Here is a 25,622-nt window from a genome sequence, read left to right as displayed (position 1 = left end):
CCTCACACACTGAAATATATCTATTATTTGGATATTTTTAATTTTTTTAATTTACATGTTATTACGTGATTCTTTTTTAATTAATCATTATTAAGTTTCTTTTATATGATTAATATTTTAATTTAATTATTAGTGTTTATTTTATAATCTTATAATTTAATTACTAGTGTTCACAAAAATTATAAACAGAGTGAATAACACCCGTTATTGTTGTTATTCCATTTTTTTTACCACATAAAAAGATGAAAAAAAAAGAGAAAAAACTAAAACCCCAAAACAACCCTAGTGTCAACTCTATCAAAGTGTGGCCACTTGCCACGCACTAGAGTGTTGGCTAAAAACCTCTGCTAATTCCTCCTCCATCTTCATCATCTTCTTTTTTTTTTTTTTTTTTGGGATAAATATTCCTCCTCCATCTTCTTCTCTACTTCCATCTTTCTTTCTAGTTTTCTTCTCCCTCTACAAAGAATAACATACTAGGAGCTATATTTTGAAATCTGGTAGCCGAGGATGGAAAACCTAGCCCTAGTTTCTTCCCCCCAAATGGTACTGGGTTGTTCAGCAAACGCCAAAGATATGGCCTCAACAATCAGATACTCCTTTGGCCTTCCTCATCTGCTTCGTACGCCCAGAAGAAGCTGTCTCAACAAACCCCCCACAACTTCTTCTGTCTCAGCTCTCTCTCAATCTCACCCTACCCGCGCTCGACCTCCTCTTCGACTCCCCAAAACCAACGGTGCTCTGCTTCTCTCTACTTGCTTCTCTCTCTCTCTCTCTATATATATATGTGTGTGTGTGTGTGTGTGTGTGTGTGTGGGTATGTGTCTATTGGATTCAATTAAGGCGTGGATTAATGGGTTTTTTTTTTTTTTTATATAGTTAATTTTAATAAAAGATTCAGTTTTTGAATGATTTTTGTTCTGCACGTAGAGGTTCTTAGTTGATGAGGTTTCGAACTATTTCTGTAGATGACAAACTGATTGGCTTGTGGTGAGAATTTAGTGAATTGAAACAAAGGGAAGAGCGATACAACTAACCTGTGCATGCTCATAATGAAATTTTAATGAACTTTCAGAACTTCTCAATGGGCATGACAATTGGAATTTACAACAAGACTGGCAGGGCTACTGTAATTATGTTCTAGATTTTGAGCTGATAAAAATTGAATTTATTGGATTTGCTTAGCCCAAGTGATTACTGGATTTCTGTCAGATTTTCCCCCATGATTTGGTGTTTTTATCATAGTATTCTAGTATGGTAAGGCCACTATCGAGAAGTGTGTAGTTGACCATCATGCTTGTTGTTCAGTTAGCATTTGGTAAAGCTTGCAGCTTCTTGTAGGTGTGCTTTCTACCTTCCCTGGTGCCGTTATGGGCCACTAAGTGGCAACCCCATTTTCCATAGCCAACTTGGGGGTGGGCCCTAAGCATTCACGAGGGGTGTTTGGAGTTGGTGCTACCAAGGTTAGAGTGTTGCTGTGAGGTGCTCTCATCCATGAGGTTTGGGACACACTAGGAAGCACAAACACTTCTCAAAGGGTGGTATGTTCGGGTCGGACACTTTCCCGACACGTATCTGACCCTCATACAAACATGTCTTATTTTTTTGGAAAGAATTTTGACTTGGACACTCTTTGGACACTTAAAGGATACACGTGTCCATTGATTAGACACACAAAAAATTAATTATAAGTTTGAACAAAATAACTTAGAATACAATGATAAAAGAAAAATAATATAAATTAGTGTTATATTGTATTTTTGTATTGTCTTAGAATGATATATTCATATATGTGACATATAATAAATATATATAATTATATATTATGTGTGTGTCCTCCACGTGTCGTATCCTGTATTTTTTGAGGATTGTCGTGTCGGCGTGTCTTGGTCGTATTCGTGTTGTGTCACGTGTCCGTGCTTCTTAGGGGACACACATTACTTTTGCTCGGTTAGTACGTTCTCGGTGAATGTTGTTGTGCTGAATGGGCTATCAAGGCACCACCAGTGTCTGATGTGCCAACGTATGGCCTTGCCTAGAGTTCGGCCTTGCTAATGGGCAAAGAAGCACAAACATGTTACACAACGTGGACGCGCCTACACGATAATTTAAAAAACACTAAAGTCATGACATGTGTGGGACACAAGCAATATATATGGTTTAATATATTTATTACATGTTATATATATATATATATATATTAAATATATCATTCAATGTTAATAGAAATATGCAACATATTACAAATTTCTAAAGTTTAAGGAAAGATAAATTAATAGGTATAATTCTAGATTATTTTTTTTTAATCATTAGATCTTAGGTTATGTTGTTCAAAATTTTAATGTGTTTCATGTGCATCTAAGCGATGATCACATGTATTTGCCAAGTGTTAGAAGTGTGTTTGAGTCATATATAAGTGTATTCAACACCTGTCGGGAAGTGTCCATAGAGTGTTAAGAAGTGTTCAATGAGTATTGGTGTCGGACACGTATTGGACGGACACTCCACCTTATAAGTGTCTGTGCTTAAAATATCATGGCTGGACATTTGCTCTTTGAGTCCTTAAAATCTGAGTGTAGTGCTGGTCACAGTGGGCAGATATGTGTAAATTGCAAGTATACATTATTAACAACCCGTTTTATGTGTTTTTGTTGCATTTGTGTGAGTGGACTTGGCTAGAGACTGGTTTCAACAAAGTGTTTTTGATCTTTTGATTATTCAAAGCTCTCTCCTCACTTTTAACCACTTCCCTTTGTGTGCGTGTGTGTATATCTTAAGACTGTTTGTGTCATTTCCTACTGTATTGTGATAATAATTTTGTAGTCAACATCTTTCTTTGGTTCACCTTTTTCCTTTTATGCAGATGAATCTTGTTCATCTACTGTTCAGGTCAATCAGTACTGTTTTGTTATATTCTTGCTGTTAGTTTTTTTCTGCTTATTTTGACACATTCTGTTATACAGTGCTAGAGAAGCTAAGGGGGGAATGTTTTGCAAGCATTACTTCTTCTAGTAGCCAAGAAAACTCTTCAGTTGGTGTTAACCCACAACTTACTGTGCCACCCCCACCGTCACATGTGTAATAATCATTTTTTCTTTTCGTCTTTTATTTATTGTGCTTCAATTATTTACATTATTAACTAGGTGCCTGAGTTCCATGTGGACTTCTAAGTTTTTAAGTATCTGTATAGATATACTCATGCTTTATACTCTTTTGGTTGTGTTTCTAGTGGGTCTCCACTATTTTGGATTGGAGTTGGTGTTGGTCTCTCTGCACTTTTCTCATGGGTGAGAATTTGGATCACTTGCATGCTGTTTATGTAATATTAGTCTTGATTTTTATAAGATGCTTCATTTCTCTGCGTTTGTTTTGACAACCTGAATTACATGGCAGGTGGCTGCGAACTTAAAGGTGAGTGTCATAAAATCTATCTGGAATTACATTGCAGGTAAATTTTATAGTACCACTTAAATGTTCCTGAACTTGCAAAATCAATGTCTAGAATGTAAGCATCTCACCATCATCCTTAAAATCAATTTGCTTGTTTGTAATTTTTGCTGTAATGGGAAGAAGAATTGTGGAATAAGGTAGGCACTGTTGCAGCCATTGATTATAAATATCAGAGGTTGAAACTTATTTTTTTGCTGCTGACATCTGTTCTGTTGATGTCAGCAATTAAAACTTTTAGGGATTCAATTGTAATCTCCAACCAAAGTATCCTGGTTTAGCACCCAACTTATTATTGATATTTCCATCCATGATGATCACTTGGTGCATAATGAACTTGATTTCACCTAATACATCACCTTTATGCCTTTTATTGAGTTAGAAAATTGAACAAAAGAAGTAGCATCCTTTACCTCTTATAATAAACCACCTTGTGCCTTTCATGAGTTAGAATTAGCAGATACATGGACATGCGACACGCTGTCAAGACAATTTTTAATATGTACATGACACGATACGCTTGGAACATGTTAAAAATATTTTTTAAATAAATTTATTATATGTTGAAGATATGAATGGTTTGTTCAATGGTAATAATAAATAAATAAATAAATGACAACAACAACAACATAATACTAATTAAATTAGAAAGCCATATATTCAATAACTTAAACAACAAGATTTCTAAAGAATGCAAAACAATTTCAGAACATTGAAATTGACATGATATATTCATCCTATAAATGTTTCAAAGCATATTTAGAATGCACAAGTTGCATTCCAAAGAATGTAGGACATTGTTGCCTACGAAGTGTCGCCAAGGTGTTTGAGAAGTGTTTGTAAAGTGTCCAATATTATGAATTTAAAATTTTAATTATGACATGTTGAAGAAGTGTGGGACATGCTTTTAGGATTGTTTGTAGAGTGTCATCTTCGACACGACACGCCTCCTCCATGGAAGTGTCCGTACTTGGAAATGAAAGGGGCTTTTTGTAACTTTAGTAATTTCATATTTAATTTAATTTTTTCTTTAATTGGGCAAATACCTAATATTTGTTACAAATTCGCTATTGTTATCAAACTGCCTAATCTCGTATCAGAAAGCAAAAACAATATATGTTGATTTTCATATAGAAATAAATATACTATTACATATGTATGTATGGTGTGTTGTCATGTCTTCATTTTCAAGGTGGCTGTGTCGGATGTTGGGTACCTGTTGTCTGTGATGGCACTTGCTTCTGCTCATGTCTACAAATCATATGTCTGCATTATATATGTTGTTCTGCATGGAAATATGGAAAACATTTATTATTCTTTCTTTATAATTTTTTTTTTCATGGCTGTCTTTGTGATTTCATACTTTTGTTTGATTCTCCAATATTTTCAAGAGTTTCTGGTTGTTGAACAAATTTGGTTAGAATAAAATGGCTAAATCTGCAAGCAAGCTGATTTTTAGTCTATTGGGAGACTGGCATATGGTTCCTCTCATTAAGAAGGAATTGATTGGCATGACATGGTGAGGTAGCCATTGAGAATACGAAGTGTTGACTAGAGTTGAGCCAAATCCACATAGCATTTTCGGTTTTCAAGCACTCGAAATAGCTTTTCATGTGTATCTAAGAATGTATTGAAATATATTTGAATGCTTGGCCATTTCTAGTTGAAAGGTTTATAAGTTTTTGGATTAACTAACTTGGAGATCCATGTTGACCCGAGACATTCTTGTAACAATCCAACTAAATTTACGTTCTCATTTGCACTTGTGTCACAATTCAAACACTGCGTATGACCAGCCGTGAACCAATGGGCCTTAACCCAAGGTACACGTAAGGTTAAAAAAGTCAAATCTTAATGCACAATATCTCAAAGAATCATATGGGCACAAACTACCCTAACAATCCCAACAAACACTGTACTATCAGGTGGGACACACAACTCACAACAAATTACATCTTTGACGAATATCTAAATACCATCAAAGCAACAGTCTAAACATAATGAAAGACTAAAATGTTATGAAAAAGGGTTCTAGATGTCCATAAGGTAGAGTCCCTGCCAGCCACGAGTCCAAAGCTAGGTCCTCCTCTCTCCTGAAATGTTCAATAATGGGTCAACTTGATAGCTTAGTGAGTAGATATGGATAGTAAGTAAGTGTAAAAAACAAGGGATTTAGTTCTGAAGTAACAGTATAGTTCCAACTACAATGACACAATACATTATATTCAAAAGGTTATAGTGATCAAGTTTTTACAATAAAGATATTTCATAGTAGAATTCATGCTTCCATTCTCTCTTCTCAAAATAATCAAGTCAAATTCCACAGGAGTATGATCATAACATAGTTATTATCAACATTTGAGTACCACATATATATTCATATAAATGACATCAATTTCTCTAGGTAGCATGACCTATTGGATCCAATAATTGTACATAGATTCATCTTTGGGATGGACCCTCAGCCTTTTCTAAGATGCTCTGATGTCAGGTCATCTGGTGCATGAGCCCTTTTCCCTCAATCATTGAGAACTAGAGCTGTCACAGTGTGGACCTTCTCTATTTGTCAGTGTCATCACGATCTTGCCATAACAGGCGGATCTATCCCGTGTGCTTTCTATACGGTCCTAGTAAGTACATACATACCAATCATAGATTCAGAAGCTCAAAACATTTAATACAATAAAGCATTTCTTTTCAAACCATTCTATGTCAAGTGTTTAAGGTGATTTAATAATATTATGTGACAATAGATTTCGAAGATGGTTTTTGAAACATTTTTCAAGACATTTAATAAATCATTTTCAGTTACAAAATAATTCTTGGGGAATGGGAAATTTTAAAAATATATAGCATGCACTACTTACTTGGGGTCCAAATGAAAGCACCACACTCAACTAATGCCAGAATACACAAACTAGTGCCCTGAATTAAACACATGCAAAATTACTCACTATAGTTGCTCTGTAGGCATGACATGAAGTTACAAAGCGAATACATCACCAAATTAAATTGCGTACTCACACGTCTTAACTCAACTAACACGAGGCACAACCAATTTCCTAATTCACGTCTTATGAGGTTTTAGGCCCAAAATTGAATGGGTCTGTGTCCAAGTCCCACTAAATCCCAAATCAAGTCTAGGTTTACAATCTGGACAGATTCCTTTGTTCTGTCTAACAGCAACAAAAATTCACAAGTCAACCTGCAGTGGTCTATAAATCACCAATTTTTAGAATTCATCCTTAATTAATGTGTCTATTTACTTTTCGACTTGGTCTCATACAATTATGAGGTCTTTGAGTTCAATTTTAACCATTATTTTGCCAACAGGTCAGTTTAAGCGTCATATTCATAAATTGCCTACTCTCCTAAATTACAAAAGCAATCCATGCAAGGCCAAACGCATGATACACCAGACCCTAAAAGGTTTCAAATTCTGTTGTTTTGGTACAAATTTAGTTATACCCATTGAGTTACATATTTTTAAATTTATCCATCCTACAACAGTTTTTTGGACAGGTTTTCAAATTATTCTCTCTGTCCCAAATTGTTTGACCATTTTTACTATTCCAGACATTCCAAAAAATTATTTATATCTTTTAATTTATTCTTTTTCAACGATTTTGAATACTTTATTTATGAAACCCTTGAGTCTTTTTCTTTTGCTCCTGAATAATGATCATTCATTAGGCCAGCCCGATCAAAAACTGAAAGCCTGGTCCGGGCAAGCTATATTATGGAACTAATCTGACCGAACTGGGTCTAATGGAATGAGATCTTGATCTCAATAAGGAATTACAAGAACTAATAGAGATCTTTTAATTTGTGAAAAAAAATTTGAATTTTTTTTATTTTATTTATAAAAATCATTATTTATTGATTCAATTAAGAGGCATGAATGCCGAAAATTGACCAACAATTTGGGATGGAGGATTGTGTGACTTTTATTCTGAAAACCTCCCGAAAATTCCTACTTCAAGTGTAATCCATATTCAAGCTACTATAAAAATTTCAAGTCTAATTTTCATCATTTGGTATTAGTTTTCAGTTTTTAAAATTCGTGAGCAGAATCTCTCTGAAACAGAATAGGGTAGAAGTCAAGAATTTCAGATCAAGCACTCCCCATCACCACCAATGGTCTATGCCAGCCTAGTCCCTACATACTGCCTCTTTAACTCCTTATCAACCACCCCAAAATGCACCTTTCTCCCTCCAACAACAGCAGCCACTGCAGGTGCTCACCACCACCCCCCTCTCGTCTGCCCTCTTTACTCCCCTCCCCACAGCTCAAAGCTGAAACCCTTAATCAATCAGCACCGTGCTCCATCAAAACCTTCCCTTGAAACCCTAGGTCTACACCTCTGCCTTAACTTTTTTTTTTGGTTGCAGTTACAGCAGCCATTGCTGCTGCTTCTGCCACTGCTGCCCCCCCAAATCAGTATTCTTGTGACTTTTTTCTTCTTTCTAATTTAATCAATTTTTGACTGCTAGTAGAGTTGTGTATTAATTTCATTCTTTGGACATTCATTTTTGTCACATCAATGATTCGATTCTAATTCAAAATTAGGTTTTATCTTCTTCTTCTTTTATTTTTACTTACTTTTTAAAGTCGACAATTGAATTGGTTTATAAAATTTGTTATGGTGTGTCTTCATGAAGATATTTTTTGAACTTGACCTTTTCTCATATGCTTGTTATCTGAGTGAGTTGTAATATGATTCTTTCAGAAATATGCAATGCAACAAGCTTTCAAGACTATGATGGGCCAGATGGATTCACAAAATAACCAATTCAATAATGCTGGCTTTTCGCCCGGATCACCTTTCCCTTTTCCTTTCCCACCTCCCCCAAACTCAGGGCCAACTACCTCACCTCCTTTTCCAAATTTTGCAACATCAGGGCCAGCTGCCTCACCTTCTCCAGCCACCTCTCAATCTGTGGTGACTGTAGACGTTCCAATGACCAAAGTGGAGGTCCCTCCTCCCACAGATGTCAAATACGATCAAGACGAGGAGGGACCCAAGAAATATGGTATCAAATAATATCTTTCTTAATTTTACTATTTTCAATTTTGATTATTATATACATGTTAAAAAAAAAAAGAAAAAAAAAAGTAACACCTGCTACAATAGTCTGGTAATGACACCCACGTAGCATCTGCTACTTGTTTATGTGTTATGGGCATATGGGAAGTGAGCATGCATGCATTGTTTGGTGCTTACTATGTTATGATTCTTTGTATGAAAAACCATTGACAAAAAACAGCCGTCATTTTTCCAATCATGTATGGGGCAATTATTATGTGAATCTTGAATTTCTAGTTGCTACAGATTCTAAGGCAACTCATATTTGCAGCTTTTGTAGATGTTTCTCCTGAAGAAACAATACAGAAGAGCCCTTTTGGAGGTTTTGATGAAACAACTAAGTCAGATTCATCGAAGGATGTTGAGCCTGCTGATCAAGTAAGGATTCAAGTTTGATCTATTTTTTGAGCCTATGGTGGTTACATATAACATGTCCCAGATTAATTCATTTGAAAATTTAATGAAGGTTTCTCAAAACGGAACTGCTTACACTCCTGGGGTTGGTGCTTCTGAAGTTTCCTCGTCTGCTCGTAAGTATAAGAATCATCTAGAAGCATTTGCTTGTTGTTTCCTTCTTAACATAAATTAAATATAAGTTTACCTGCAAGGTATCTTATTGTGCATATATGCTGATATCCGATAATAGTAGGCATTACCATGCATGTTCTATCTTGTGTGGTTAAGTTGTGATGCACATCTAGTTTTCTCCTTCCCAGGCAAATATGGTGTCTGTACTCTGTATTAATGATTGCCCTGACAGATGAAATTTAGTTTCAGTTGTGTAGTTTTGATATTTGTTCAAGTTTCCTACAGCCATATATGAAAAAGGAAAGAAGAAAAAGAACAGCAAAAGAAAGATAAGGAAACATTTTTTGGCAGTCAACGATTATGTGGGCTTCATTGATGCTGGTTTGTGAAGAAACATCGAAAACAACACCACCACTAATTAGATGTCTTCACAATTGCTGAGACGAGTAAACTACTGAACAGTTTTGCTTTCCACGGTTGAGCTTTGTTTGAAAAAATTGTATTCTTTCATAATGTATGTGTTGCAGCCTGATATTTCTTAAGTGGAAATGTATAGCATGAGATCAGTTAGTGGGCATTTAAACAAATATAACACATTTCAACATCTTGTGCTGCTGTACAACTAATAGCTCTTTACATATCCTGAAGTTCAAAATCAAAACTGAAGTTTAAATATGATGTAGGGTGTATTAGGAAATTTAGAATATGCTTGTAAGTTGGGCTTATGGTGGTCTAGGATCTTGAATAGATTGATCATGTGCATCCATAAAAGCTTCCCATATTTCTATTAGGATTGGCTTCAAAATAAGAAATTTTGACCCTAACTATCAACAGTAATCTAGACGTAATAAGGACTCCATATGAGACCTAGTAATAAAACTTGACCTCAATTTGCCATTCTTGTTCTCAAGCGTGCATCAAAATACCTTGCTTCATATGGTTTTGCTGAAGACAAGTATCCATGTCACCCGCTTATGTGGCACAGCTTTGGAAACAGGAGTCAAGGCTCCCTAAAATTGGAACTTTGGTTTATTTTGAATATGGAAAGCTTCTAGGCTTAGGGATGTATGAGGAAGAAGAAGACATCTAGGGTTTCTAGATGTGAAAGATGAGTTCTGACTTCATTTTCTAAAGTTGCAGGTTTCAAATTTGCTTGAAATACTATCACAATTTGTTTACTCTTGCTTTTCCCATAAAACTATTTAAAACAAAGCCCAATTGTTATTGTTTTATTCTTTTTAACTGAAGAACTCAAGTGAAGTTCTAATCCATTTATTGACAGGAAAAGGGAGTTCTGGTTTGTCAGTGGAAGCTTTGGAAAAAATGATGGAAGATCCTACAGTGCAGAAGATGGTTTATCCGTAATATTACTTTCATCTTTATGTTCTTTTTGTGCTCCTAGGCTTAGTGAAGTTTCAGATTTAAGCTCTTGCCTCAATTTCATTCGTGTCAAATGCAAGTTGTTAGTTTGTTGATGCTTTAGTATATAATGGAAATTGCAAAAATGTATGTATTATTGATTGATATTTCTGTATATTACAAGATTGATTTCTGATATTGTGTTATGTATTACAACTCCTATATATAGAAGAGAAGGTGGTAGTAGGTGTAGTGTAGTGGAGGTGGTAGGTGAAGTGGGTGCTAGTGGAGATGGTAGGTGTAGTGTAGTGTAGTGTAGTGGAGGTGGTAGGTGAAGTGGGTGCTAGTGGAGATTTGTATATTACAAGATTGATTTCTGATATTGTGTTATGTATTACAACTCCTATATATAGAAGAGAAGGTGGTAGTAGGTGTAGTGTAGTGGAGGTGGTAGGTGAAGTGGGTGCTAGTGGAGATGGTAGGTGTAGTGTAGTGTAGTGTAGTGGAGGTGGTAGGTGAAGTGGGTGCTAGTGGAGATGGTAGGTGGAGGAGCAAATTGGTAAATTCTAACAGCCCCCCGCAAACTCAAGGAGGATAGAAACTAACCAACTTGAGTTTGGAGAGAGGAACAAAACAAGAAAAATACATAAAAATAAAAAATGATAGGAGACACTGTATGGTCGTGTCAGACCGATGTAAAAGACAGTTTATGGGGTCATGTCGGACCGTTGTAGCAGACACTGTGTGGTCGTGTCAGACCGATGTAGAAGACAGTTTATGGGGTCATGTCGGACCGTTGTAGAAGACAGTTTATGGGGTCATGTCGGACCGTTGTAGAAGACAGTTTACGGAGTCTTGTCGGACCCTTGTAGAAACTAACCGGAATCTATGTCGGGACAGTTTACAGAGTCTTGCCGGACCCATAAAGGAGCTAACCGGAATCAATGTCGGGACAGTTTACAGAGTCTTGTCGGACCCATAAAGGAGCTAACCGGAATCAATGTCGGGACAGTTTACAGAGTCTTGTCGGACCCATGAAAAAGCTAACCGGTATCAAATGTCGGGACAGTTTATAGAGTCGTGTCGGACCCTTGTAAAAGTGGCACCCTCAAAAGGTGTGCCCAATTTTGTCAAAAGGCGTGCCATCAAAAGGCGTGCCCAATTCATCAAAAAGGCGTGCCATCAAAAGGCGTGTCCACTTTGTCAAAAGATGTGCCATGAAAAGGCGTGCCAGTTTGTCGGGCGGCAAGAGGCGCGCGATACGCGTGGCTGCCTCGGCTATTTATCCAAGACGAAGGTTGAGGCTGAGGCATACCATTCTGAAACCTCTGAAACCAACCCTTCGCTGAAAAAACTCTGCCTCTGCGGAGAGAGAAACTGTGGAACACTTTGTTGCCATTCTGTCACCAACCCTTCCGAAACACTTAGCAACCCAAAAACATGGCCTCTTCTTCCCGTCCAGCTACCCAGAACCTGCTCACGCTCTTTCCAGAACTGAACGAGCCCACAAGAGAAATAACTGGTGCGGTGGCCAGTGAACCTCAACCAAACACCTCTGGTTTTGCTCCATTGAACTTTCCGATGCGGTCGGTGGAGCAAAAAATGGCGGTGCAAACTGATATTGAGGCTAATCAGTATACTCTGAAGTCATGCGTGGAAACCATGACAGCGGTCACAAATTTGTCGAACCGGCTGCAGAGTAGGACAAATGAGGTGCAGCATTTAAACTCCCAGCTGGCTCTGCTCCAACGCATGTATAAGGATGCGCGAGCAGAGATAAGTGTGCTGAAGGCGGAAAATAAGGAGCTGAAGCGGAAGGCCACCGTGATGTTCCGATTTGGAGGTCCTCCATATGCTGCTGTGGAGGAGTATGGGGGAGTGAACGTGCTCGGTGGACAAGGAAACACGGAGACCGGACTGGCACGGGACACCCAAGATAAAAGTAAGAAGAAGAGACCTGCAGTAGAATAGAGAAGGGAAAAGAAAAATCTCACTGTGGGTGTGGTTGTGTTGTTTGTATTTTTTTTTTTTTTTTTTTTTTTTTTTTTTGTGTGTAAAATGGTGATCGGGGTGAGGCCCGATATGAATAAAATGAGTTTGCAGTTCGTCTTCTTCCTCCGTGTTTGTTTGTTTGTTTGTTTGTTTGTTGTTTTTTTTTTTTTTTTTTTTTTTTTTTTTTTAAAACAAACATCACCATCGCATTGTTGCAGAACACAGCCGCTTTATATGAAAGAGAAAATATAGGGGATGTGCAGATGAAAATAAAAAGAAAGGAAAGAGAGGGTTAAAAGTGAGAGAGAGAGAAGTATTATTGGAGAGGACGGTGGAAAGATAGGATAATAATAAAAAATATATATATAGATATTAAAATAAAAGTAAAGTGGAAAGGAACGTGGGTGTGGTGTGTGTGTGTGTTGGCAATATATTAAAAGAAAATAAAAGAAATCTAGTGGGTTGAATAAAAAAAGGTAGTGGGTGTGAAAGTGGAAAGAGGAGAGTAGAGTTCAGAGCCATTCGGTGTGTTCCCCCTCTCTCTCTCTTTGTTTGCTTCTCCAAGAGTCAGACGATGAAGCTAGGGCTGAGCAGAGCGCTCGTGCCGTTCTACCCCATGGCGGGGCGGCTCGGTAGAGATGAGGACGGTCGAATCGAAATCGATTGCAACGCCGAGGGAGTTCTGTTCGTGGAGGCGGTTACGGAGGCGTGTGTTGATGATTTCGGAGACTTCGCACCGACTCTGGAGCTCCGGCAGCTCATTCCGACCGTCGATTATTCCGGAGGGATTTCGTCGTATCCTCTGCTCGTCTAGCAGGTGACATACTTCAAATGCGGGGGTGTATCACTTGGTGTAGGTATGCAACACCACGTGGCAGACGGAGCTTCTGGTCTCCACTTTGTCAACACATGGTCTGATATGACTCGTGGTCTTGATCTCACGATCCCACCATTCATTGACCGGACCCTCCACATCTAGCGAGTTGATGGAGGTCTGATCTGAGAAGAAGAAGAGAGAGGTTGGGTTTCCCTGTTGTTGTTGTTGTTGTTGAGGGAAAACAGAGACAGAGCATGGCTTGGTTTCACCCTCTGTTTCTAAAATTCCAGCGGGCAGCGAAGGCAAGGTTGCCGGCCGGCTGCCCGCCGGTGAGAAAACAAAATACAGGCCTAAATCTTATGGCTCTGATACCATGCAAAAATGTATGTATTATTGATTGATATTTCTGTATATTACAAGATTGATTTCTGATATTGTGTTATGTATTACAACTCCTATATATAGAAGAGAAGGTGGTAGTAGGTGTAGTGTAGTGGAGGTGGTAGGTGAAGTGGGTGCTAGTGGAGATGGTAGGTGTAGTGTAGTGTAGTGTAGTGGAGGTGGTAGGTGAAGTGGGTGCTAGTGGAGATGGTAGGTGGAGGAGCAAATTGGTAAATTCTAACAGAAATATAAATAATTGTTGATGTTTTTGGCATGTGCAAGTGATTAATTCCCAGATTATTTATCAAAAATAAAAATAAATTCCCAGATTCTTTGTTTTTTCACAGCATCAGATTTACTTCTCAGTTCAGCACATATAGGAAGGTATGGGAAGTTCAAAGCACGGCCCATGCCCTCATTCTCTTGTCTTGTGCCAACCCAATCTTTTATGCACATAGTGTGGAGCATTAATATGTAACCATTGTAGTGGGCAAACATGTAGTTTTTCTCTTGACACTGGATGGTATGCCAGAGTTTTGTATGTCGAAGTCCTGTCAAGGAGATGTAATGTAATTTTACCCAAGGGTTAAAAATTAGTTTAGGGTCATATCTAGATGTATCCCAACTAGCTTGAGCAGATTCCTTTCAATTATTGTTGTAGACCTGTTGTGACTGCTCAAAACGTGTTGATGTTTCCTCTTGCCAGTTGGGTAAATGCTTATAGAACATATAAAGGGGAGGGTAAGAAAGGTGAGTCCGAGTCCCTACTATTGCATGTGTTAGCTTACTTTGCCTCCCTGTCTAATTGTAGTTTGGATACTTTGTTCCCTTAATAAAAGTGACTTCGTTTCCTTCAAAGCAAAAATGATTAAAAGTCTACTGCTTGGAAGAGATCTCATTGATTATGTCATTCATAATTGCTGTCCTAAAAATCCTCTCATGAGGTAGTGTTTCTTTGTGGTAATCCTCTTCTGCTTCTGTTTTGAAATAAATTTTCTAGGCAATTTCCTAACTTGCTTTTTGACTTATTTGGAACTATTTTGTGCTTTTTGTTATACAGTTATTCAGTATTGCATATGGGTTGAGGTTCCATATGCTTCTTACTAATTTGAAAAAGAATTATACTTCATTTTGTATCCTGGCAGATATCTACCGGAGGAGATGAGGAATCCTGCTACATTTAAATGTTAGTCCATTATTCTCTGTCACTTTCTCTTATAAAAGTGTGGATTTGGTTATACTGTAAATAAGAAGTGACTAATGAAATTTCATTTCTTGAAATTAGTGCTAGAAACAATTTGGAAAATACAAAGTATAATATATCAGTTTTACACAGTAATGTTTCAATGCCCTTATAATTCTATTTGTTCACTGTTATACAGAATTATTTTTGTTTGGTCCAACTAGTTGTCTGCCTAAAGGATTTTCTCAATTACCATAAATTGTAGTAAATGCAATATATGGTTTTTAATCTATTCCTTTATATTTATTAACTTTTTAGCTTTGCAGCTTTGTTCTTTAATTCATCAGTGTAACAAAATTCAACTGTATAACAAAAATAGGGATTTGGTTATACCCTTGATAGGTTCTTTAATTCAAATTCTTGTAGCTTTGTTTCGAGAGCATTCTATGCTCTTAGATACAATGCATGTATACCATATATACATAAATTCATAGAAACAAAGAACCCAAAAAATAAATAAAACTATGGTTTATTAAACCATATGGTGACTGAATGATATATCATGCAATCCCAAATTTTTTTTTATTCAAAATTTAAATCTTGTTATGACAACAATTATGTGTTTTGCATAAATCACAAACCTAGTTCTGATACCACGGAAAGGAATCGTATGGACATCATATATGTATTTTGATTCCAAGACCTTGATCATGTTTTTGATGTATACAAAACTCAAATTTGACTATCCGCAGAGATACATATATGTATATTTTGATTCCAACACCTTGATCATGTTTTTGATGTATACAAAACTCAAATTTGACTATCCACAGAGATAGGTAGCATAAATATCTCAAATGCTAAATCTAATTCCTTGCTTGATTCTTCGAGTCTACACAAATCCAAAATCATTCAGTTATCCAATCTATGAAAGTATCCACACAAAGCAAATATCAAATCTGTGGTACCTTCAAACTTCACAAGTTTACTAAAATGTAGGAGAGAGGAATTCTCGATACTAGCCACTCTTCCAATTGAGCCAACATGACACGTGGTAGTCGTCCCAAATTATTGACACCCATTTAACAATCCTCTGACTGAAACATACAAGAATAAAATACTGAGAAGTATTGGTCTCAGATTCTTAACTCTTAAGAATGTCTTCTCTTTTTAATTTTATGGACTTATCATATAAACAATAACACAACAAAGTAAACATGACTATAAACTTACCTTTTATTATTGATTAAATGATAAGATTGTTTTACAATATTGTCTCAACCATATCTCACAGATTAACTTTTATGCACAACACTAACAATATCAATTAATAAGAGCTCTTAGTTGTTGTAATGCAAGAGAGAAATTCTTCTATTGATTATCAATTGCTTTCACACTGAACATATCTTTTGCAACAGGGATGCTACAAAATCCACAATACCGTCAACAGCTCGAAGACATGTTGTAAGTACATTGTTCCACTTATTTGCATCATTTTATAGATTCCTAGCATTTTGTTCTTTGTTCTTTGGAATTTGTATTTGATGTTTTAAAAAGGCCTATTGTTATTGTTGTTACATCACTTTTTTTTACTAGTGTGCACTCGTTTGAATTGATTTTTTATTGTATCTGATCGTTTGCATTGTGGATTCTGTCCACTTATGTTTGTACTCATTTGATCTTTCTTGAGAGTCTTGTGGTACTTTCAATTCAACTCTGCGTTTCGCATGTCATCTTTCTTATTGTGCTCAATAATGTCTAATTCTCTCCTGCAATTAGTTATTTTTTATATCTATCTTTTGATGCCAATTCCTGATATCAATTGCGTACATTATAACTGGAGAGGGACATCTGTTCTAATGGTTCCTTTCGTGTGTATATATATATATTATTATAAATTTTAATGATCTATGTTTTTATTGCTGGATTTTTTAGTCGCCTTCTATAATGTTTGTGAGATTGCAATTTGTTGCTAACACTGTTGTTATATTATGCGTTGCTAAATTGCTAGCCTGTCCATGGTTGATTGAAGTTCTTTTTCCGTACTTTTTTCTTCTCATATTCTTGATATGTATGTGTATTTATTTCTTCAGAAATAACATGGGGGGTGGCGCTGAATGGGATAACCGCATGATGGATTCCTTGAAAAGTTTTGATCTCCAGAGTCCTGAGGTGAAACAGCAGTTTGGTAAGTTCCAAAATGAGATGTGTCTTTGTTCCAATGTATACTCTCCTAAACGCCTATTGTTAAGTTTCAAACCGAGATTGAATTTCATGCAATTAAATTATTATAGAGTAACTATCTATAGAAATAGAAAAAAAAAAAAAGAAAAAGAAAAAGATTTTGACTCATATGGGTAGGTAGTTAGACCTTTGTTTTTCCTAAATTAGATCTAGTTTTTGATACAGGCATGTTACTTATAACCTCTTCCCAAACGGCCTAAGCTTTCTATATCATGGCTGAATCGACTAAATCGCAAGTGAATTGATTGATACACAATTCGATTCGAACTGGTTGAATTTGACTTGGATCTGATTTGGCTTTGTCAGGTCTGAATTGCGATTTGCAAATGATAGTACCAAAGATTAAAATGCTTCCTTTTCACCTTGGGAGCACAAACATACCAATTGGGATGCTGTGTTTGTGTTCCATATGTGTAATATGCCAACACCGTTGGATATGCTCCAACATGTGTTAGACAGTCATTCAAATGTAATTAAAAAAGTTGATCTTACTTTGATACCAATTGAAAAATGGAGGCGGACATGTTTGTGCCAGCTGTGAGGCTTTCCTTAGATTAGTCTAAATGTTAAAATTTACCATCACCTACCACCAATTTACCATCACTTACCACCACCTACTCCTCACCTACTCCTCACCTACTACACTCACCCTCTCCTATATAATGAGCCACTCACCATTTGTAATATACACAATATATCAATATATCAATCAATAATACATCAATAGATACAATATTCTCTGTATTTCTCTCTTTATACATTGATTTTTACATGGTATCAGAGCGAGGTTGAAAACTTAGTAATTCCGCTTCACCGGCGGGCGGCAGCCTCGCCTTGGCCGCCCGCCGGACCTCTACACACACACACCCACTGTCTACGTTTAATCGGAGATTCTTGGATTCGAAAACTGAGAAGTCCGATCCGATCGCTGCTTTTCCTGCGAAATTCCCAATCCTCGCTCTCTTTCCTTCCCTGTGGACCTTGGAATTGACTTCATTGACGAGGGTGTTGTGAAGCTTTTGGAGGAGCGATGAGTCAGGTTTTCGAAGGATATGAGCGCCAGTACTGCGAGCTTTCTGCCAATTTATCCAGAAAATGTAACTCTGCTGGTCTTCTTCCTGATGGAGAGGAAAAGATGCAAAAGATTTCTGAAATAAAAACTGGAGTGGATGAAGCTGATGTTTTGATAAGAAAAATGGATCTTGAGGCAAGAAGTTTGCAGCCAAGTTTGAAGGCTGTCCTGCTTGCCAAGCTAAGGGAATACAAGGCTGATCTAAATAAGGTTAAAAGGGAAGTTAAGAAAATCTCATCAAATGATGCTAATCAGGTCCGTGAAGAGTTGTTGAAGTCTGGAATTGCAGATGCACATGTGATTTCTGTGGATCAAAGAGAAAGATTGGCAATGTCAACCGAGAGACTAAATCAGTCAAGCGACAGGATCAAGGAGAGTAGAAGAACTACGCTGGAGACAGAAGAGCTTGGTGTCTCCATCCTTCAAGATTTGCATAATCAACGTGAAACTCTCCTGCATTCCCATAAGAAGCTTCATGGGATTGACGATGCCAGGGAGAAACCTTTTTGCCGGAATTGTCGAGGAAGAAGACTCGGAAGTCTAGGGTTTGAGGTTGGCCTTCTTCTTTGATGTGAATCTCAGGCTTGTAAAGAGCAGTGCAAGTGAAGGACCTCCTCTTAGGAACCAATCTGCTGTTGTTATTGGTGTTGAAGCAGAGACTTAGGCCGTTGGATCTTCGCAATGGACCTCTGAACAGTAAGGCAATGGTGAGGCTACTGTGGCTATCACTCTAGTGGCCCCCTTGGTCTTGGACTCTCTCTCTCTCTCTCTCTCCTATCATACACAGATAAACACATTGCTTTTACTTCTTTTTTAAATACCCACTCATCATCTCTCTTCTCTCTCCTCTCTCTCTCCCGAGTGTGATCTTGGTGCTAAACAGTGTTGTGCAACTTGAGCTGTTCAACACCTCTTTACAGGCTGTGCATGATGTGGGTTGGAAAAGGTAAAAGCTATATAACCTTTATATATAGTTACATATATATTTTGGTTTGATTTCTGCTTTGCCAAATTGCCAGCCTAGTTTGGGACTTGAAAATCTATTAGAAAATTCGCTATCCCATGACCCCAGACTCATTATTATGCTCTCTACTCTCACCTTCTCTCTCTCTCCACTTTATCACGTGGGTTTGTCCCTCTCTCTCCTCTGTTTGATTTCAAAATCAATTATTTTTATTTATTTTTTCCAAATCACTTTTAATCTTTTTTCAAATACCCACTCTCCAATAATATATCTTTTGTAGGGGTACTAACCCCAATTTTATTTTGAAACAATCACACTGATGTTTTTCATATAATCCATCTACAAATATTTTTTATCTATTTTCTTTATCCCTTGTTTTCTTTCATTTTATTTTTATTCTTAAACAAAAAAAAAAAAAAAAAAAAAAAAAAACCAATCCATTCCAACTCGGTTTTCTTTCCACACACTTATCCTTTCTTCATGCCGGGGATCAACCCCGTTCACAATTTTACACCAAAAAAAACAAAAAAAACAAAAAAAAAAAAAAAACCAACCCACAAACACACATCCACAGGCGGGATTTTTCTTCTCTACTCTGCCGCCGGTCTCTTCTTCTTGCCTCCGTCCTGGGCGGCCCTTGACGGTGCTGCCTCCGTGCTTCCTCGTCCACCGAGCACGTTCACTCCCCCCTGCTCCTCCTCCACTGCAGCATATGGCGGACCTCCAAATCGGAACATCACGGTGGCCTTCCGCTTCAGCTCCTTATTTTCCGCTTTCAGCACACTTATCTCTGCTCGCGCATCCTTATACATGCGCTGGAGCAGAGCCAGTTGGCCGTTTAAATGCTGCACCTCATTTGTCCTACTCTGCAGCCGGTGCGACAAGTTTGTGACTGCCGTCATCGTCTCCACACAGGACTTCAAAGTATACTGATTGGCTTCAATGTCAGTTTGCACTGCCATTTTTTGCTCCACAGACCGCATAGGAAAGTTCAACGGAGCAAACCCTGGGGCGCTTGGTTGAGGTTCACTGGCCCCCGCACCAGTTATCTCTCTTGTTGACTCGTTAAGGTCTGGAAAGAGAGTGAGCAGACCACGGGAAGACGAAGCCATTTTCTGGACAACAGAGTGTTACAGAGTGTCTCTCTCAGAAATCTCTCTCAGAAAACAGAGTGTTACCGAGTATCTCTCTCAGAAATCTCTCTCAGAAAACGAAGAGTTTTTTCAGAGTTTTTTCTAGCAGGTTTTTGTCTCTGCTTCCAAGCCTCAGCCTCCGCTTCGGTTTATAAAGACCATGACAAAGAGGCCGACACGCGTTCTGTCGATCACGTGCATCGCCGCGTGTCTGGCGCACCTTTTGATGGCACGCCTTTTGAAAACATGGGCACGCCTTTTGATGGCACGTCTTTTTATGGATTGAGCACGCCTTTTGATGTCACGTCTTTTGAAAGATTGGGCACACCTTTTGAGGGTGCGACTTTTTAAGGGTCCGACAAGACTCTGTAAACTGTCCCGACATTGATTCCGGTTAGCTCCTTTATGGGTCCGACAAGACTCTGTAAACTGTCCCGACATTGATTTCGGTTAGTTTCTACAAGGGTCCAGCAAGACTCCGTAAACTGTCACAACAACTATCACAACATTGTCTGCTACAACGGTCCGACATGACCCCATAAACTGTCTTCTACATCGGTCTGCCATAACCATACAGTGTCCTCTACCACGTTATGACACCCCCATACAGTGTCCTCTACAACGTTATGACACCACCATACAGTGTCTCCTATCCTCTTTTATTTTTATGTATTTTCTTGTTTTGTTACTCTCTCCAAACTCAAGTTGGTTAGTTTCTATCCTCCTTGAGTTTGCGGGGGGCTGTTAAAATTTACCATCACATACCACCAATTTACCATCACTTACCACCACCTACTCCTCACCTACTCCTCACCTACTACACTCACCCTCTCCTATATAATGAGCCACTCACCATTTGTAATATACACAATATATCAATATATCAATCAATAATACATCAATAGATACAATATTCTCTGTATTTCTCTCTTTGTACATTGATTTTTACACTAAATCTAGGGATGCTATAGATATTTGTGATTTCTGACTTTGCTTGTTTTTGTATTTTACGATCTTGCTTCTTGTTGTCATGATCCAGTACTAAATTTATTTTATTGTTACATTTTATGTTTTGCAGATCAAATATTACTTGTATTTCACGATCTTGCTCTTGTTGTCATGATTCAGTACTAAATTTATTTTGTGTTTTGCAGATCAAATTGGGCTTACTCCTGAAGAAGTTATTTCAAAAATTATGGCCAATCCCGAAGTCGCCATGGCATTTCAAAATCCAAGAGTTCAAGCAGCCATCATGGATGTATGCCCATGCCCTAATTAATTGATGTACTTGCTTGATTCTAACTTTGCTCTCTCTTACACACTCATTTTTTTGCAGTGTTCGCAGAATCCTTTGAGTATTGCAAAATATCAGAATGACAAGGAGGTATGTACGCCTCAAAGTTTATATTTCATGTTTGGCCATCACCTCTGATTTTTTTTCTTTTTGGCCATGCAAAATTAGCTTGGAAAAAAACTTGGAAGAAATAATTGCTCGAGTCTTCCAAGCAGGTTTTCACAAGTTTTATCAACATAAAAAAAGCGTTTTTTTTAATAGTCTATTTCTGTTGTGTGAGCTTTTGCTACTTCTGCTCTTACACACTATTTTTTCTTTGGGTAGAAAATGTTTTCTGCACTTCCTGACTTTTGGTACAATGGAAAGCAAAAGTCTAATAGAAAATGTTTTCCATGGTCAACGGCGGAAAACAAGCTTATTTGTGCAAAAAACATTTTCCAAACTAAACTCTTACCAATACCACCACACTATCATTGCCACCACCAGCTCCACTGCCACTACCGCCCCACCTCCATCCCACTGCCGCTTCCACCACTAATACAACAATTAGTACATTAGTTTCAAGGACACAACATAGGAAAATGTTTTCTGGGATTATTTGTTTTTTGGTTGAAACTGGTTTCCATTGAAACAAACATACAAACATAGCATTAGTGATGGTTTATGGAATTTTACGGTACTTCATACTCTGCTTATTTGTCATCGTCACAGGTTATGGATGTTTTCAATAAAATATCAGAACTCTTCCCTGGGGTGACAGGTTCATCTTAATTCTCTTAGTTGTTGCACAACTGCAGTTTAGGGGTCTGAAATATGTGCCCTTTCCTTTTCTCTTGATTTTGTCACCAAAAAAAAAAAAAAAAAAAATTTGCAAAATCACTGTATAAAGAATGTCTCTCGTTCTGATTGCCATACCTATCAATAGAGAAGTATCTGTTGTTCTTTCTTTTTCTTTTTTGGGGTACATGGTTTGTTTGGTAAGCCTATAAATCCTAGAACAATTCTTCAAAGCTATCTTGTATTTGGGCACATATTAGAAAGATAAATTTTGTAGTTATGCCAACTCTAAGGCGAACCAGTTACTTTGCTGTTTGGATTTACCTATTTAAATGGGAAATAGGCGTTTTGTATTAGTTTCCTGTTTGGATGTACCTATTTAACTGAAAAAAAGGCGTTTTGTATTAATCCTTCTTATGATCGGTGTTTTAAAATGAGAATAAATTGAAAGCAGCATGGAGAGAAGATACATTCTCCAGTTGCCCATTTTCAATTTCGTTTATCTCCTGAAGGTGAAAAGAAAATTAAAGGAATTGGACTAAATTGATAATCTCACTATTTTAGCCCTTATTTTCCCCATAACAAGGTTATATTTTTCCTTTTGCTTTCATTAACCAAACAAGGAGGTTAGTTGATTTTCTTTTTCCTTTTTTAAATTTTTTATGTTTTGGGTATTTTCTCGTCTACCAAATTACTTAATTTTCTTGAAATGAACCATATTTATGCTTTGAATTATTGTGGAGTTGTAAAAGAAAGGAAAAAAAATAAAAATAAATGAAACCAATTATAAATCTTGTAAACGTAAAAATAAAATAAAGTAAAGCACTATTTTGCGTTTGGAGAATTGCTATACACGAATAAATAAATAAATAAAATTATATAGATATCTTATTCAGATTGATATGACATCCATTTTAGTTATGATTTGAGGAGTGGGTACATATGTAATTTATAATTATAAAAAGAAATGATATAATTTCATTTTTTTTAGTTATAATTTTTTTAAAAAAATTTATTTCCAAATGCAAAAAGTCATAATTAAATATCTCAAAATAATGTCTTAATTAAAGAAGAAAATTGATGAATTTGGGGATGCTGCTGCGCGGGGCGCGCGACAGCATCTACTATGCGGCGAAATGGGCCCATTTTAGGGCTCATTTTGATAATCTGAACCGTTTACATTTTAGAATACAACAAGTAGAACATCCTGCAAAAAATCAAGTAAATCAGATATCGTTTATCTATTCATCCACTCATATTTGTATTTATTTTAATACTTTAAATCACAATTATTATTTATTTTTGTAGATAGAAATGTGAGTGGATGAATGAGTAAACGATATCCGATTAATTTGATTTTTTACAGGAATGTTCTACTTGTTGTCTTGTAAAATGTGAACGGTTCGGATTGTCAAAATGGGCCCCGAAATGGGCCCATTTCCGAGCACAGCAGATGTTGCTGCGCACCCCGCGCAGCAGTGTCCCCAATTCCAGATTATAATTAAAAAAAAATAACGTGACAAAGAATACATATAATATGTGGGTTTATATACAAGAATTCTCCTCGATTATAATGTATAAATCTGTTTGTGGGTATTTTCCCTTTCAAAATGGTCTCATTTCATAGGGATTGATCTAAATTGAACAGTAAAACTATTGACAATGGGGTGTTTGGTGCATTTATTAAAATAGAATATAGATTATATCTTAACATATTATACATTAAAATTTTAATTAGAAATTATTAATCTATTTGGTGCAACTATTAGATTATAGATTTAAGTTGTTAAGTAATGTTTGGTAAATAAACAGTGAAATAGCTTTTTGATGAGTAAATGTTCTTTTTACCCTTGTGAATTGATGAGTAAATTGAATTAACATTTGTTAGTTGTGAATTGAATTATCTTTTATTTTTTGTTATTCACTATTAATCTACATTTCTCATAAAAAAATATTTTGATCCACAATCCATTTGGATCTTTTTTATTTTTTATTTTAAAAAAAAAACAATTTCTAAGGGTATATTCATAAAATAACATGCTCAGAACAAAAATTGATAATTAGAAACAGAGGGTGAACAGCTTATCAGAATCAATTTTTTTGAGTTAAAATAAGTAGTTAGAATAAGAAAATAAATTTAAACAAACAGTCTAAAATAATTGTCTTTTACAATCTATAAGTTGATTAAAAAAAAAAAAAAAAAACTACCACCAAACACCCCTAATCAGCTTCCTAACTGGTTTACTAATGTCTTTCTATTCCTTCTCTTTTTTGGAGGACGAAACAGCATATAATAATATATATTAATCTGCAAAACGTTTTCTATTCCTTCTCATCCATGCTTTAGAATTGGTCAAAACAACTCAGAATTATGAATAATAAATAGGGAAATTTTATTTGCACATTAAACAAATGCTTAGTACACATTACAAATTTTCAGTCTACATTACAAATAGTGTTTGGATATAAATTTCTGAATAAATGTAAAATGTTCAAATTTAAAGTTATAAACAAAAACAAATTATTTAAATATACATTCCGTTCAATTATTTATATCTGAATAATTACTTTATATTTATGAACATTTGATTTTTGTTTATAAATTTACATCCAAACATCATTTGTGGTATGTACCGAAAGTTTGTATAGTGTTCAAATAAAATTACCCTAATAAAAATTACAAAAAGATTCTAGGATTTGACTCTTATAATAAAATAAATCCTAAGTTTCTAAGTTTGTCAATTTAAATTTAATTTTTTTTATTTGTTTTCAATCTAAACTATCTATCTATTTTCATTAAATAAAACTAACAAAAAAATAATAGTCATTAAACTTAATAAAAAATAATATTTTAGACATTTCAAATAATAGATGCCTTTTCAAAAAATCTTTAGCTATCTAATTAGCCAATGCTTATTACTTCTGGAATAGACACGATTCTCCGGTGATAAGTTGACTAAGCAACTACATTGAATCCCAAATTTAAACGACTAGGTCTTATTTAGAAAACATAAAGTTCTAAAAGTTTGAAATTTCTTGGCTTAAACTTTCTTTTAGCTATTGTTTCAGGACAATCTCTAATAAATTATAGTCAAAAAATTGTTAGTCTTAAAAATAAAATATCATTAGAAAAGACAAGTGCAGATTATCAACAAAAATTATTACAAAATTAATATTAAATTAGAACTATCGCTTCGTAAATTAGATCCATGAATTAATATTAAATTAGATCCATCATATCGTAAATTGGTATCAGAGCCTAATTTCTCGGCCTTGCCAATAACTCTCGCATGAGTATTAAATATAGTGAAGAAGTAGAATCTGATAATTTAAATAACAAGCTT

The 25,622-nt window shown here is 36.2% G+C and overlaps 1 protein-coding gene and 1 pseudogene across 2 annotated transcripts; both read left to right on the top strand.

The window, feature by feature from the left end:
- The first annotated feature begins 304 nt into the window (after positions 1 to 304).
- Positions 305 to 22,634, top strand: TIC40 (hydroxyproline-rich glycoprotein family protein). The gene is made up of 14 exons (XM_028202431.2): positions 305 to 736; positions 2,964 to 3,078; positions 3,230 to 3,287; positions 3,394 to 3,411; positions 8,178 to 8,481; positions 8,806 to 8,912; positions 9,001 to 9,064; positions 10,345 to 10,423; positions 14,757 to 14,797; positions 16,213 to 16,258; positions 16,888 to 16,982; positions 21,362 to 21,465; positions 21,544 to 21,591; positions 22,213 to 22,634. The coding sequence occupies exons 1-14, from the start codon at positions 511 to 513 to the stop codon at positions 22,270 to 22,272; spliced, it is 1,365 nt and encodes a 454-aa protein (XP_028058232.1). The 5' UTR covers positions 305 to 510; the 3' UTR covers positions 22,273 to 22,634.
- Positions 17,896 to 18,816, top strand: LOC145792918 (vesicle transport v-SNARE 12 pseudogene; annotated as a pseudogene). The gene has a single exon (XR_014333123.1). The product of XR_014333123.1 is annotated as a vesicle transport v-SNARE 12 pseudogene (transcript).
- Positions 22,635 to 25,622: the final 2,988 nt, after the last annotated feature.

This window comes from Camellia sinensis, chromosome 6 (assembly GCF_055761805.1).
Source record: "Camellia sinensis isolate YWXY chromosome 6, ASM5576180v1, whole genome shotgun sequence".
NCBI lineage: Eukaryota > Viridiplantae > Streptophyta > Magnoliopsida > Ericales > Theaceae > Camellia > Camellia sinensis.
This window is presented reverse-complemented; position numbering and strand designations above follow the sequence as displayed.